The sequence below is a fragment of the Eutrigla gurnardus genome (genome assembly GCF_963514095.1).
Source record: "Eutrigla gurnardus genome assembly, chromosome: 3".
Lineage (NCBI taxonomy): Eukaryota > Metazoa > Chordata > Actinopteri > Perciformes > Triglidae > Eutrigla > Eutrigla gurnardus.
The window spans coordinates 32115854-32132581 of NC_139917.1; the positions used below are offsets into that span (position 1 = coordinate 32115854).

Consider the following 16728-nt stretch of genomic DNA (forward strand, 5'->3'; position numbering starts at 1 on the left):
GGTGAAAGTCCGATGTTGGACCCATCCCTATGTGGGCTCTAATTAAACCCATGACCAGGCTTCTTCCTCCCTCATTTCTCCGTCTCCTCTTCCTCCAGCTCCATGCTGTCCCCCCTCTACCCGGACCATGGCGGCTCGGCGGCGTGGCCCCAGAACTCCTCCTGCTCCTCCTCCTCTCAGGGCCTCCACCACCGGCCGCTCCGCTGCCACCCCCCTCCCATCAGCGGCAGCAGCGTGGGGCCAAACCCCACCTACTATCACGCCGTCTACGACGTCCGGGTGGAGCAGTACAGCGAAGTGCCTTTCACCGGCGGCGGCGTTCGCTCCGGCCGCCGCTCCATGTCCCTGGTCACCAGCAGCACCGACCCCGCGGTGGCGCCGGTCCGCCGGAGGGGGGGCGTGGTGGACCACCGTGACGTCATCCTGGCCCACCAGGCTCACAAGCTACACAACACGCCACAGGCCAGGAGGAAGCAGTGGGAGTGAGTACGCTTCATCTTTTACAGTGGGGTCATGGAGGGGAGGAGCTTCATCTTTTACAGTGGGGTTATGAAGGGGAGGAGCTTAATCTTTTACAGTGGGATTATGAAGGGGAGGAGCTTCATCTTTTACAATGGGGTTATGAAGGGGAGGAGCTTCATCTTTTACAGTCTTTTACAGTGGGATTATGAAGGGGAGGAGCTTCATCTTTTACAGTGGGATTATGAAGGGGAGGAGCTTCATCTTTTACAGTGGGTTTATGAAGGGGAGGAGCTTCATCTTTTACAGTGGGATTATGAAGGGGAGGAGCTTCATCTTTTACAGTGGGGTTATGAAGGGGAGGAGCTTCATCTTTTACAGTGGGGTTATGAAGGGGAGGAGCTTCATCTTTTACAGTGGGATTATGAAGGGGAGGAGCTTCCTCTTTTACAGTGGGATTATGAAGGGGAGGAGCTTCATCTTTTACAGTGGGGTTATGAAGGGGAGGAGCTTCACTGCTACACTCGTCCTCCCCCCCCATGGAGACATGATTCATTATCCTGAACACCTCTCGTCTGTAAACCTCTGAACCGGACCCGGGTCTCTACAGGTTACCAGGAGACGAGTCATAAAACTTAACTATTGTTCAACACGACTTGTGGTAATCAGATCTGGTCCAGACCAGATCCCAGTCCAGACCAGGTCCCGGTTCATCGTAGCCACACTAATACAGAGTGTAGACAAAGTCTTCATGGGAGGAAGTGGTACGTTCCATCTATGTACTTTATTATTCAGGTGAGTTTATGATTATGTTGAGTTTTATTTTGTGCAGTCGTCATCGCTCACGGCCGACAGAGATTCATAACGTGGACGGCTGGTTCTCATCGTGGTCGTGTTTCAGTTCGGAGGCAGCGAGCTGAACCGAAGCGATGAGATTTATAGCGAGATCGATGTGTGACGTCCAAACGGTGTGAGCTTTTAGTGCAAACGTGATTCAAAGAAGCAGGAGGATCAATAGTTTAGTGTCTTCATTGATTGTCTCTGAAAGACGGCTCCTCTCTCCACCAGAACACGACTCGGCTCGTCATCAGAGAGACGTCTTTTCCTGGTTTCACATTTGAGATGAAATGTGAAAAAAATGCCTTTTGAACACATAAAGATCACGTTCCCGGTTGTTATTCTGAACCTATCACACAATATATGCAAAATAAATTCAACCAATAATATGAGAATTACAGAAAGAAACTCAATTCTGTAGTATCCAATCAGAGGCCGAGGAGGGCGGGTCTTCACTGGATGAGGGTGCAGAAAGTAATATAATATAATACCGTAAATAAAACGGACGTCATCTGGCACAAAAACTCTCTAAGTGCTGTCGTGCCTTTGACGAAGGTCTGCACCAAACGCCACCCGAGCTGGTTCTCTCACGTCTCACTTTTCCTGTCCCGAGTCCTCAAGTCCCCGGGTCCTGGAGTCCTCAAGTCCCCGGGTCCTGGAGTCCTCAAGTCCCAGAGTTCCGAGCCCTGTAACAGAGGTGGTGGTTTGTGACTAGAAAGGTTTTCTATCGCCTTGTTTAGTTTTCTGATGTAGGGAAACAGTCAGAGAGACGGGCAGGGAGACAGGCAGGGAGACGGGCAGGGAGACAGGCAGGGAAACAGCTGCTGACCCAGTTGCAGATCAGACCAGGTGTGTCAGTGAAGCCCGGGGGGGGAGGGGGGGGGGGGATTTTGATCCGACATGACAGGTTAAAACCCCACTTACCCCGTCATGAAGTAGATCCGTGGATTGATGACTCCTCTGGTCCCACGTGTCCTCTTCTACTTCCACATCCCCTGTCTCGCCACCGCCGCCGTCGCTGGCACCGGATCAGTTCAGGGTCCGTTCCTGGCAGAACACAGAGATTTCCCCGCGTTGCCAAAGAAATGATCTATTCAGGCGACATGAGGTGATGAAGTAGATCCCCGGCAGGGAGACGAGCTGGCAAATTTAACATATACATGTTTTGTTGGTTATTAATGCTGTTATTGTAAATGAGCTTGTTTAGGCTGTGACCTTGCCAGAGGTCGTGGTAAGGTTATTCATGTTTAAAAAAAACTTGACGTTCCCCGTCTGACGTCGTGATTTTAAAGTGCAAATTTTTTATTTTTTTTGGGGAGACTGTGTGTCATTGGAGTCAGACAGACTTCATTAAAACTGAGATTTAAGACGGGCAGGGAGACGGGCAGGAAGACAAGCTGAGAGACAGGCAGGGAGACAAGCTGAGAGACGGGCAGGGAGACGGGCAGAGAGACGGGCAGGGAGACAAGCTGAGAGACGGGCAGGAAGACAAGCTGAGAGACGGGCAGGGAGACAAGCTGAGAGACGGGCAGGGAGACAAGCTGAGAGACGGGCAGGGAGACAAGCTGAGAGACGGGCAGGGAGACGGGCAGAGAGACGGGCAGGGAGACGGGCAGAGAGACGGGCAGGGAGACAAGCTGAGAGACGGGCAGGAAGACAAGCTGAGAGACGGGCAGGGAGACAAGCTGAGAGACGGGCAGGGAGACAAGCTGAGAGACGGGTGGGTAGACAGAAAGATGGGCAGGGAGACGGGCAGAGAGACGGGCAGAGAGACGGGCAGAGAGACGGGCAGGGAGAAGGACAGAGAGACGGGCAGAGAGACAGGCAGAGAGACGGGCAGGGAGACGGGCAGAGAGACAAACAGGGAGACGGAGAGGGAGACAGTCAGGGAGAAGGGCAGAGAGACGGGCAGATGGGCAGGGAGACAGGCAGGGAGACGAGTAGAGAGATGGTCAGAGAGACGGGCAGGTAGACAGAGAGATGGGCAGGGAGACGGGCAGAGAGACAGTCAGGGAGAGAAGCTGAGAGACGGGCACAGAGACGGTCAGGGAGACAATCTGAGAGACGGGCAGGTAGACAGAGAGACGGGCAGAGAGACGGGCAGGTAGACAGAGAGACGGGCAGGGAGACAAGCTGAGAGACGGGCAGAGAGACGGGCAGGGTGTCCAATCTCGCGTATCAGAAAGGGGGCTTGACATTAGGGGAAAAAACCCAAAGACGATGTTGCCCTTTTGCCCCCCCCCCCGACCGACCATAGACCGGATCTGTGTCATCGTGATGTCATTGTGATGTCACCATTTGGGTTGTGGACTACGGTTTCGAAGCCCAGAGCTTGCCACGTCGTCGCCACGGCAACGCCACTCAGCACATTGTTCTCCCCATTTCTCCTACTCTCCCTTATCTGTCCATCCTTCCTTTTCGTTCCCTCCTTGTGTCCATACAGACTCCGTCTCCCCCCGTCTCCCTCCGTCTCCCTCCGTCTCCCCCCGTCTCCCTCCGTCTCCCTCCGTCTCCCTCCGTCTCCCTCCGTCTCCCCCCCCATCGGTCGGAGGTTCTGATAAACAGCAGCTCCTCGTTGCTGTTTTTGTGATATATCATGAAGCACAGTGACGTTTCTATTCCATCCAAGGTTGTTTGCTTTGATTTAGTTTCTGTTCCGACGGGCGCTCAGGTTTACGAGTCCCTGAGGAGGCTTCATAACCGCTTGTTTGTTGGTCTGTTTTTGTGTTTGTTTGTTTGTTTGTATTAAACTTGGTAGAAAGGTGTAACGTGGGCACCCAGCTCGTTAACCAGCAGCTCGTTAACCAGCAGCTCGTTAGTTGGATGTACTCGCTTATAGAGCAGTTCGTTAGTGTATCCGGTTGCGTGAGGAGGAGCGTGGTGGTGGATGAGCCAAACAAACACAGGACTTTCACCCAGGAGACGCCGGTTTGTGAAACTGAAAATTAAACGCGTTGCCAGCAGTCGCTGGCGTCAGTAGTCACGTGACTAGCTTCTCGCTAGCGCCTGCCTTTTGTGGCTTTCCCTTTGGGGATTAATAAAGTCATCTGTCTATGTCTCTTATTTTGAAAGGATGCTACATCCTGAGTGGTTGCAAATCAACACTAGAGGGCAACCTCGTACATAAATCTGGGATGACCAAGCATCGGCTTTTGAGTGGATGGAGTGCGTATTTTCTTTTAATAAACTTGCGTCAATTGCAATAACTTCCCCTAAAATATCCACTCTTGCAATACAATATCCAGCATAATTCAACCTTTTTATGATTAAATTCACTCGCAGCACCCGTTTGGGGAGAGATGGTGTAATATATAAAAAAATTAATAATAACTCAAGAAGAATATACAGATTTAACATTGAAATAAATGTTGATGTTTCCCCTAAACTTTGAAAAAAATATTTTTGTTCCTGCTCTGAACACCAGACAGTAACCCTGGACTTTAAACAGCACCTTCTTCATGTAAAAGACATGTCAGCGCTCATCATCCAAGCAACAATTATGTTTCCCATCAAAAATGGAGCTGGAAAAACAAATTAGTGTGCTTATAAAGACGAACTGCTCTCACCTAGGAAACCTTTTTAATTGATCAAAATCCTCTTCAGTTTCCCCCTTTTTAAAGCTGAATCAGCGTCTCACACTCATTTTAGCTCAGATCTGATCTGAGCTATTTTATCTTTCACTATGATGAGTGATAGTGGTGCCGACTGTTATTATATTATTATATTCCTCAAGCGCCGAAAGTATTTGAAGTATTCCAGCTTCTTGTTTTCCTCTGAAGAATCAGGAACCGGACCATTTTTCTTGGAACCTAAACACTTTGTTTACTTTCCTCCTGTAAGCATCAACATCATCACCCTAAGGACCTTAACGAGGCGTTGGGAAGGACGTTTTACATGCATAACATGTACAATGTCATTATTTATATTTGACATTTATTTGCCTCCTTGTGTGTGTAGAAGTCTGGTCACATGACTGTGTTTATATCTTTATTTATGAGCACATACTCTCCTTCTCTTCCTCTTATTGCAGCTGTCCGATTTCCTGAGGGATTAAACAAGCATTCTGATCTGTAATACATATCTATAATAGTATATCAGTGTTGGGCCTGCTACTCCCAGCAAGACTCACAGTAATATTCATCATCATCCAGTCATCCAGTGGGATCAGACACTTTGTTGGGTTGGATCAGACCCTTTGTTGGGCTGGATCAGACCCTTTGTTGGGCTGGATCAGACCCTTTCTTGGGTTGGATCAGACCCTTTGTTGGGATGGATCAGACCCTTTCTTGGGTTGGATCAGACCCTTTGGTAGCCGTATCGGACCCTTTGTTGGGTTGGATCAGACCCTTTGTTGGGTTGGATCAGACCCTTTGTTGGGCCGTATCGGACCCTTTGGTGGGCCGTATCGGACCCTTTGTTGGGTTGGATCAGACCCTTTGTTGGGCCGTATCGGACCCTTTGTTGGGTTGGATCAGACCCTTTGTTGGGCCGTATTGGACCCTTTGGTGGGCCGTATCGGACCCTTTGTTGGGTTGGATCAGACCCTTTGTTGGGCCGTATCGGACCCTTTGTTGGGTTGGATCAGACCCTTTGTTGGGCCGTATCGGACCCTTTGGTGGGCCGTATCGGACCCTTTGTTGGGTTGGATCAGACCCTTTGTTGGGCCGTATCGGACCCTTTGGTGGCCGTATCGGACCCTTTTGTTAGGCCATTTCTGGCCCTCGGGCCGTCCGTTTGGCACCACCGGACCTGAAATGTTTCTTGCTTTCTTTCAACCTCTCCTGCTGGTCTCCGGACCCGGTCTCCTGGGTCCATGTCACATGTTTCGTTTGCCCCAAACGTCCTCGACGCCCTCGTCCCAAAGAGGTTTAACAACGTCACACTCTGCTTTGTGTGTCTGGTGAGGACGCTCTCAAACTATTAAGCCTAAAGAAGCCGCTCATTTATCCTTTTCACCCCCCCCGCTCCCTCTCCTTTATTCCACACACAAAGGCCTGTTTTCAGGACTTTATATTGACTTGCATTAATTTCCTGGAAACCAGCCCGAACCAGAACCCCGACCAGCCTATTCCTGACCCTTAGACCTGGACCTGAACCTTACACCAGGTCTTCACCATACCATAATTTGTGTTACGGGGACAATGTGAATGTTATTGATGTCCCCACATGACTGAGGTGAAGGAGTCCTCGTGGACTCTGCTGCCCTCTGGTGGTGATGCTAGCCTCGTCTTTTAGAAGGCCATTTAAAGGTGTGTTGGATCTAGGGAATGCTGTGGCTCACGTTAGTGCAGTTTCACAAGCAGTGACACTAAAGAGACGCACAACAATGAAAAAGAGACACAAAGTAATGACAGAGACACGAGAAAAAGACAGAAACACACAACGACCACAAAGAGACACACAACTATTTGCATCAAAATAAACTGAGAGAACTAACTGTAGAACGACTTCTGAATCTGAATGATTTCAGCATCATAAATACTGTGATTTTGGATCAGAAGTATATATTTATCATCTGTCAAATGTTGATCACTTTAACTTTAATGACTTCATAAGCTGCCGGGTAGCTTGTGAGTTTCCTCCCAGGGATCAATAAAGTTTTAACCTTAACCTGTAATATGACATCATAATTTAGATTTAGATTATATTTTACATTGTTAATGTAAAGACACTGAGTTACCATGAGTTACTAGATAAGTGGAGTGAAAAACTACAGACTGGAATACAGAATGAGGCAGCGTCTGCATGTATCTGTAGTACTTCATGTGGCCACAAGGTGTCAGGAGAGGACTGCCCAGATGAATCTGTGCTGATACAAACACACAAATCCCCATATATCCTCCTGTTATATTGGGGATAAACACTGAAACATCGGACCTGAATGCATCATCCTGAGCTTTATTGTCTTCAGCAATAATTCACCTTTATTTTATATATCGCACATGAGAACTTTGACCTCTCCTGTTGAACATTTACTTCACAACTTCAGTGCTCAGTCAACCACAAACAATCCTTGCTGCTGTTTTCATAGCCTGCGCCTCCACCAGTCCACATGATACATAAATCACTGTTAAAATACAAATCACATCAAATGTGATGTATTACAGTGTGGAGACTTCAGATATGTGTCCGAGTGTAAATGATGCTTTTTCTGCAGAAAAAAACGCTCCGACTGCTCAGCACATTCCTCTCCAGCACCAACAGAAGTCTTTTTAGAAGTCATTGATTCGTCCTTTATTTTAATGAGCAGAATTCCAGCGGGGACGTTTGTTCTCTCCGGAGGGAAGCTGCACGACGCAGCACTTTAAACAAATATGCTTTTTTTCTCTCCAAAAACCACACACGGGGAAACGCATGTACTTCATGCACTAATACACTCTGTCCTACTGTATTAAACACTTAACCCCTCGTTCACCGCTCCACAGCGGTCTCCACGTGTGATACAGCATTCTGTATGTGAACTGGCACCCAGACCAGCACCCTTACTGGATCTGGATCCATGTGGATTCTGGTGTGAAGCTGCTAACAAAGTTAGCTTCATAATTCAAGGTTCAACCTTACAACTAAGTGTTTAAATCATCTTAGTAGCTAACTAGCATTGGTAACGACCTGTCAATCAGCAGGTAAGCCCCGCCCCCTAAAGTATCCCCTGCTTTCTGGTCTGGTGGACTCTAAATGGACCATAATGTACTAAATGAACATCATGCTGGATTGAAGAAGACTTGAAACTAGAGATTGAGACCATAAACTCATGTTTACAATGTTTACTGAGATAATACATCAAGAGAGAAGTAGGACCATTTTCTCATAGACTTCTATACAACCAGAGAGGAGTCGCCCCCTGGTGGCCAGCAGAGAGAAGTAGGACCATTTTCTCATAGACTTCCATACAACCAGAGAGGAGTCGCCCCCTGGTGGCCAGCAGAGAGAAGTAGGACCATTTTCTCATAGACTTCTATACAACCAGAGAGGAGTCGCCCCCTGGTGGCCAGCAGAGAGAAGTAGGACCATTTTCTCATAGACTTCTATACAACCAGAGAGGAGTCGCCCCCTGGTGGCCAGCAGAGAGAAGTAGGACCATTTTCTCATAGACTTCTATACAACCAGAGAGGAGTCGCCCCCTGGTGGCCAGCAGAGAGAAGTAGGACCATTTTCTCATAGACTTCTATACAACCAGAGAGGAGTCGCCCCCTGGTGGCCAGCAGAGAGAAGTAGGACCATTTTCTCATAGACTTCTATACAACCAGAGAGGAGTCACCCCCTGGTGGCCAGCAGAGAGAAGTAGGGTCACTTTCTCGTAGACCAGCGTTGAAACGAAACCTCAATTTACGTTATCATTGATGCTAATGATTCACATCACTATCGACGCTACTAGATTTGCACATTTATGTTCATTGTAAGGTTTTTTTTTTAAATAAAATAGCAACCTTCTTTGAAATGTATTTTTTTTACTCAAACAGTGAAATGAGTACAGATGGCGCTGTTTTTTCATTTCTATACATATGTTTATTATGTTCAGCATTTTTCTGTGCCGCAGCTTTAAATCTCAAAAGAAGTCCAACACCCAAATGTTAGAAAACAACGTTGTTTTTATTGATTTTTAGTGTTAGTGTTTTTTTTTGTGGACATCTGAAATGGTGATTGCAGATTGCCGGTGCTTGCTGGTTCTGTTGTGTCAGCCCGGCCGGCCGGCTGCAGCCGCGGCCAAACACACAGTCAGCCCATCAATTAGCTAAAAGTCTGAGTCACAGCCATCTTCCTGTAATGACACGGCGTTTCTCTGCTGGGAGACGGCGGCGTTCAGGGCAAAGCCTGGAGCCTGCATTCAAAAAATGACAAATTGAAGTACATAAATGGCTGTTTTCATACAACGCCGTACTAGGGCTGTAGAGAAAAAAACAGAGCTGAGAGAGGGGGCAATATTCCGTTGCTTGCGATTCACATGACTAACCACACTAACTACGTTACTAACAACGCTTACGATTCACGTAACTAAGGACTGACGTGAACAGATGACCAGCTTTACAAAAGTCTTGTTTGTTTGACCCGTCCAACCAGCTGTTTTGAGTCTCTTCCTGGTCGGGACGTTTTATTTAGTAGTCGGGGACACTTTTGGCCCCTGGGCTCCGTTTGGCCCCTGGGTCTCTGCTCTGTTTGGGCCCATTCACTCAATCGTCCACGCCTAAAGAGCGAGCCAAGAAAGAATGAGTGAACAAGGCAGTGCCCCTTCCTGATTGGTTCAGGGGCGACTGCATCATTTGTGGGGAGATGACATTCTCTCTCTTTCTCTCTCTCTCTCTCTCCAGCTGTCACTCAGGGTCAACAACTCTTTGTGATTGGCCGGCTGCCAGCCACTCCCGTTTAGCGAGGACGCCGCCTTACCCTTCATGCCTCAGCTTTTCTCTCAATGAAACCGTTACACTGGGGACATTTATGGCACACACACACACACACACACACACCCATTATACTTGAGATATATTGACTTAGTAAATTAGTTTAAACTTTAAATGGCTTTTAAGCACATTAAAGCTGGACTCAGCAACATTTTTCTTATATATAAAAATCCACCTGTCTTCTTACTTTAAGTGAATCGCCTCTGCAGCGCGACGTTTCCCACATTTAGACTGTAGAGTCCAAACTGTGTTACATGCTTTAGAACTGTCATTTTCGCTACCTGCCACCAGGGGGCGACTCCTGTCTGGTTGTATAGAAGTCTATGAGAAAATGGTCCTACTTCTCTCTGCTGGCCACCAGGGGGCGACTCCTCTCTGATTGTATAGAAGTCTATGAGAAAATGGTCCTACTTCTCTCTGCTGGCCACCAGGGGGCGACTCCTCTCTGGTTGTATAGAAGTCTATGAGAAAATGGTCCTACTTCTCTCTGCTGGCCACCAGGGGGCGACTCTTCTCTGGTTGTATAGAAGTCTATGAGAAAATGGTCCTACTTCTCTCTGCTGGCCACCAGGGGGCGACTCCTCTCTGGTTGTATAGAAGTCTATGAGAAAATGGTCCTACTTCTCTCTGCTGGCCACCAGGGGGCGACTCCTCTCTGGTTGTATAGAAGTCTATGAGAAAATGGTCCTACTTCTCTCTGCTGGCCACCAGGGGGCGACTCCTCTCTGGTTGTATAGAAGTCTATGAGAAAATGGTCCTACTTCTCTCTGCTGGCCACCAGGGGGCGACTCTTCTCTGGTTGTATAGAAGTCTATGAGAAAATGGTCCTACTTCTCTCTGCTGGCCACCAGGGGGCGACTCCTCTCTGGTTGTATAGAAGTCTATGAGAAAATGGTCCTACTTCTCTCTGCTGGCCACCAGGGGGCGACTCCTCTCTGGTTGTATAGAAGTCTATGAGAAAATGATCCTACTTCTCTCTGCTGGCCACCAGGGGGCGACTCCTCTCTGGTTGTATAGAAGTCTATGAGAAAATGGTCCTACTTCTCTCTGCTGGCCACCAGGGGGCGACTCCTCTCTGGTTGTATAGAAGTCTATGAGAAAATGGTCCTACTTCTCCCTGCTTGCCACCAGGGGGCGACTCCTCTCTGGTTGTATAGAAGTCTATGAGAAAATGGTCCTACTTCTCCCTGCTTGCCACCAGGGGGCGACTCCTCTCTGGTTGTATAGAAGTCTATGAGAAAATGGTCCTACTTCTCTCTGCTGGCCACCAGGGGGCGACTCCTCTCTGCTTGTATAGAAGTCTATGAGAAAATGGTCCTACTTCTCTCTGCTGGCCACCAGGGGGCGACTCCTCTCTGGTTGTATAGAAGTCTATGAGAAAATGGTCCTACTTCTCTCTGCTGGCCACCAGGGGGCGACTCCTCTCTGCTTGTATAGAAGTCTATGAGAAAATGATCCTACTTCTCTCTGCTGGCCACCAGGGGGCGACTCCTCTCTGGTTGTATAGAAGTCTATGAGAAAATGGTCCTACTTCTCTCTGCTGGCCACCAGGGGGCGACTCCTCTCTGGTTGTATAGAAGTCTATGAGAAAATGGTCCTACTTCTCTCTTGATGTATTATCTCAGTAAACATTGTAAACATGAGTTTATGGTCTCAGTCTCTAGTTTCAAGTCTTCTTCAATCCAGCATGATGTTCATTTAGTACATTATGGTCCATTTAGAGTCCACCAGACCAGAAAGCAGGGGATGCTTTAGGGGGCGGGGCTTACCTGCTGATTGACAGGTCGCTACCATGCTAGTTAGCTACTAAGATGATTTAAACACTTAGTTGTAAGGTTGAACCTTGAATTATAGAAGCTAACTTTGTTAGCAGCTTCACACCAGAATCCACATGGATCCAGTTCAAGTAAGGGTGCTGGTCTGGGTGCCAGTTCACATACAGAATGCTGTATCACATGGAGAACCGACGTCCTCTTCTTATGTACGGGTAATGTCGAATTCAATATAGATAGTATAAGGAGCAGTTAAGTGATGGATCAGAGACAGCACCCCCTCCTTCACCTCTCTCCTCCTCCTCCTCTCACTATCTCCCTGCTCTCCTCTTCTTCATCTTCCTCCTTATCCCGTCCTTTCAATCGCTCGCTCACTCAGCGCCTTTTCCTCGTCTCCTTTTTGTCAATTCACTATCTCTCTTCTCTCACTTCCTATCTGACCTTATTTCCTGCCTCCTCCACCATCCCTCCTCCTCCTCCTCCTCCTCCTCCACCACCACCACCACCCCTCTTCTTCCTCCTCGTTTCTTTCCTCTCAGCTGCTTCTCATCACATTTTTTAACTCCTCATCTTTTTTTCGTTTTTTCCCCTTCTGGTTGCTTTTCTTATTCCTCCTCTCTTTGCTCCGTCAGTTCTTAACCTTCTTTATCTTCTTTCTTTCACATCTTTACTGAAAACTGGAAATTAATCTTTCAGAAGTTTAAACCAAAACACAAATGTCAATAGAACGACTTGGTTTGATTTGGGTCAAAACTTTAGTTCATGGTTGAAGCCGTTTAACAGACTGGACTGATGACATGTGAGACCATGAAGAGGATTGTGGGTAATGAGGGGAGTAGGTTAAGACCCTGGTCTGTGGTTTTGAGGATCCATTCTTGGGTTCCTGGCAACAACCATAAATAACTGATCTATTTACTTAAATATAGCGATACAAACACAACTATGATCAAGATTATATTATTTAATTCCGATTGAAAATGCAGTCAGTTTCTCCGTCTTCCTTTTCTTCTTCCTCTCTTCCTGTCTCGCTATCCGCCCTATAATGCTGATTCTTTGACTGGAATGCTTACTCCACACACCAGAGCCCCGGCCCATTAGCTGAGACCAGCACCCGCTCCTCCCCCCCTCCCCTCCACTTCCATTAACCAGCCAATCAATTAATACGGGTTGAGTCGGCGTGAGAACGAGCCAAAAAAAGAGCAATCCTCTAATTAGTTTGGACGCTACATCAGCTCTCTATATCTCTCTTCCTGTCACACACACACACACACACACACACACACACACACACACACACACACACACACACACACACACACACACACACACACACACACTCACACACTCACTCAGTTCAAAGAAGCATCATGTGACCAAATGTTACATAAATGTTGCTCGCTGTCGTCCAGTAAAACGCAGCTCGTCGTGTGTTTGTCGGATTATTCCGAACAAAATCCCGTTTGTTGTTTTCCCGACCGGCGTCATGGCGACGCAGCGTGTGCTTCTTCTGTCGCCGCAATGCGTTAAAAAAACGGTCAGACAACCTCAACATCTGTCACGCAAGTCGCCCCCTGATGGCTGGTAGAAAGAATACACATTTAAGGCACTTCAGAGTCGGCTTCACTACTCTATGAAATAAAGTAGCAAAATCTCTGACTTTATAAACTTGCAAATTTTCATTTTGTTCTCTGAATATTGCCTCCCTCTCTCGGCTCTGTTGTTTTTCCTACAGTGGCTCTGATACGCCGTCGTTGTACTTCCCATAATTCAACTGGCACGCCGGTAGTGTGACGTATTAAATGAAACACTAGTAACTGTAACCCACCAAAACAACATATCGCCTTGTTTCTTCTCCGTTACAGTTCTGTGACGACCTTTTACCTTTTACAATAACGACAGCACGTAAAATAAGAGTGATCTTGTGAAACATTGAGAAGTCTTCAAATCAAAGATATGACCCTCAGTTTTATTGGTATTTGTGTTGTTTGAAGTGATCTTGTATATCATGATGGACTCATCTGCACTCTTTACACCCATTTAAAGATCCCAGATCCAGACCCCAGATCCCACTGAGAATCAACACCTGGTCTGCAGCTCTGTTTTACACCTTTTGGATTGTTGTTTTGGTTCATCTCTTCCAATCCATGAAATGTTATATTTTGTGTCCACTTCAATCATTGAACATTTCGGCGTTGTTTACCGTTTCCTCTACTGCGTTCACTCCGATCGGAGAGTGAAAACTTAAAAAGCACCATTTTGACGAAGTGAAGCTGCAGCAGTCAACGAAAGACGTGCTGTTGGCATCGGCCGCCCGGTGCTCGGCTTCACTGCAGGGAAACAGAAGGAGGAGATCTTTTCTGTGCTCAGAAACTCCATCTGAATCCCCATCAGTTAGAAGGACTTAAAGGGACATTACATCCCAAAAATACATGTATCCCCCTGTAGTGCTCCTCCTCCTCCTCCTCCTCCTCCTCCTCTTCTCCTCCTCTTCTCCTTCTTGATTTATTTAAGTGACATGTCCCTTTAAGGGAATCACTTCATCTTCAAGTTAAATTCAATAAAATTCTTATCATTTATAAAACAGGATTATGTTCTGAAGTTCTCATAGAGACGTCGCCACCATTTCTACTCGAAAGTAAATTACATTTCTTAGTTATGATTCACTTACAATATCATTTCTGTTTTATTTCTGTGTTGTCTCTCTCCTCCTCCACCTCTCAGACGGCTCTGTATGTAGCTTTGGCCTGCTGAGTGAGATCAGAGCGCGGGGGTGGGGGGTCGAGGGGGCGGGGCTTCCTGCGGGGGTTGCCTGTGTGAACGCTCCCTGAATGACAACGCAGCGCATCAGGAACTCGGCACGACTCCCTCAGCAGCAGCACACGCCCACGCACACTCGCTGGGAAGCCTGCATGGGAACGCAGCGGCGACGCCAGCGTGCCAAAGAGAAACAGAGAGTGGAATGTCTCCACCTCCCCTCCACCTCCCCTCCACCTCCCCTCCGTCCTTGTTATTCATACGTGATGGAGGCAGCCGGTCATAGCATCCAACCACCACGTGGTTTCCCACGATCACACAAATTCACAGGCAGGCTTCTCCACCACGAGGAGCAGCACCTCCACCTCCACCATCTCTCCACCTCCACCATCCCTCCACCTCCACCATCTCTCCACCTCCACCATCCCTCCACCTCCACCATCTCTCCACCTCCACCATCTCTCCACCTCCATCATCACCATCCCTCCACCTCCACCATCCCTCCACCTCCACCATCTCTCCACCTCCATCATCACCATCCCTCTACCTCCACCATTCCTCTACCGCCACCATCTCTCCACCTCCACCATCCCTCCACCTCCACCATCCTTCCACCTCCATCATCACCATCTCTCCACCTCCACCATTCCTCCACCGCCACCATCCCTCCACCTCCACCATCTCTCCACCTCCACCATCCCTCCACCTCCACCATCTCTCCACCTCCACCATCTCTCCACCTCCACCATCCCTCCACCTCCACCATCTCTCCACCTCCACCATCTCTCCACCTCCACCATCTCTCCACCTCCACCATCCCTCCACCTCCATCATCTCTCCACCTCCACCATCTCTCCACCTCCACCATCCTTCCACCATCTCTCCACCTCCACCATCCCTCCACCTCCACCATCTCTCCGACTCCACCATCTCTCCGACTCGACCATCTCTCCACCTCCATCATCTCTCCAGCTCCATCGTCTCTCCACCTCCACCATCCCTCCACCTCCACCATCTCTCCAGCTCCATCATCCCTCCACCTCCACCATCCCTCCACCTCCATCATCTCTCCACCTCCACCGTCTCTCCACTATTCCTCCACCTCCACCATCCCTCCACCTCAACCATCCCTCTACCTCCACCACCTCCACCCACCTCTTCCTGACACTACCCCCTCCCCCCTCTCTCCCTTGCTGTCAGCAGGAACAGACTTTTATTGGCCTGTTAGCGTCCACTCGTCTCCGGGAATCAGATGACGAGAAATGCACTGAATCACGACGCTATGACGTGGAGAAGTCGTCCTGGAAATAAAAGCGTAGCTGTGAGAACTCAGCAGAACCCGTCCCTCCTCTCCCATCTGCAGTGGACGTATCAACTTACACTGGAGGATAAACACGGGCCCATATTATATAAGATCTCACAATTATTCTGGCAAAATGAATTCACGCTATTCTCCTGATAATCAAAAACATAGAGAAGTTGGTGATTGCTTCTGTTAAAATGTGATCTCCAGTGTCACACAATCTTTACTGCAAGAAGGAATCATCTTCAAATTATATGCAGGTTGAAAAGTCCGATCTAAATGTTTCTCTTTGAGTTTGTGGAGTGAAAAACTGAGAGAAATGGAGTAAATGTAAAAGAAGAACTATGAACCAGGTGACCCCCTTTCATGAAGTTTTGTGAGCCTTCGCGGACTTGTACGTAGTCCGGCACAGTTTTGCCTTCAGATCCACTCAAAACCCACCATATGGCCCACTTTGAGTATCCCAGCAACTGATTTTAGATCAGACTCAGACCTCCAAGTGATGTCGGTTACCTGCCAAAGTCTCCGGTGGAGGAGATGAACGGTGTCTGACAGATGGCCGGAGGAGCCGTCACTACCCCGCCCTGATGCACAATGAAGATAATCTCTTCCAAAGGCATGCGGGTGGTGCTCAGAACTTTCTGCTCCGGTTTCAGCACTCTGGACAGCGCCAAAGGGCTCTGGACACACGTCTGTAGCCGTTTCAGGACCAAGGACAGCGTCAATGATATACACTGACCAAAAGTTGGAGTTTTTCACTCTTTTTAACAACTCTTGTTGTTATTTTCATTATGTAACTATATAAAAAAATATGTGAAAGAATCCATTTGGAAGACATCATCTAGCCACTGTGTTTTTATGGGTCCCCCCCCCCCCCCTCACAATCTCCACCACCACCTTCATCTTTCTGTTGGAGAGGTGACAGCTGGGTCGGTCGAGCAGGCAAACAGCTTGCTGAACTGCATCAAAAACAACTCGGATGCCGGAGCCAGACTGACAGACGGCTCGGGAGGAAACGGGAGATAAAACCTCTTTCAAATCGTCCTCAAAAAAACACTCACAATCTCTCCCAACTCTCATCCTGGCCGCCGCACAAATGAAATGTTGGGCCAACTTAGTTTATTGGCAACATGTTTTTTTTTCATACATTTATCAGAGAACGAGTCAAACACCAAAAAAAGATGAAGAAGTCCACAATAAGCTCAGA

General features: G+C 48.1%; 1 protein-coding gene across 1 annotated transcript in view; it reads left to right on the top strand.

Moving 5' to 3' along the window:
• cacna1ab (calcium channel, voltage-dependent, P/Q type, alpha 1A subunit, b) overlaps positions 1-16728 on the top strand; it is a gene marked incomplete at its 3' end in the record, with an annotated part of 133621 nt that overhangs the window by 9606 nt on the left and 107287 nt on the right. The window contains 1 exon segment of the mRNA XM_084006627.1: positions 99-482. Within this exon segment, the coding sequence (XP_083862753.1) occupies positions 103-482 (380 nt within the window). The 5' untranslated portion in view covers positions 99-102.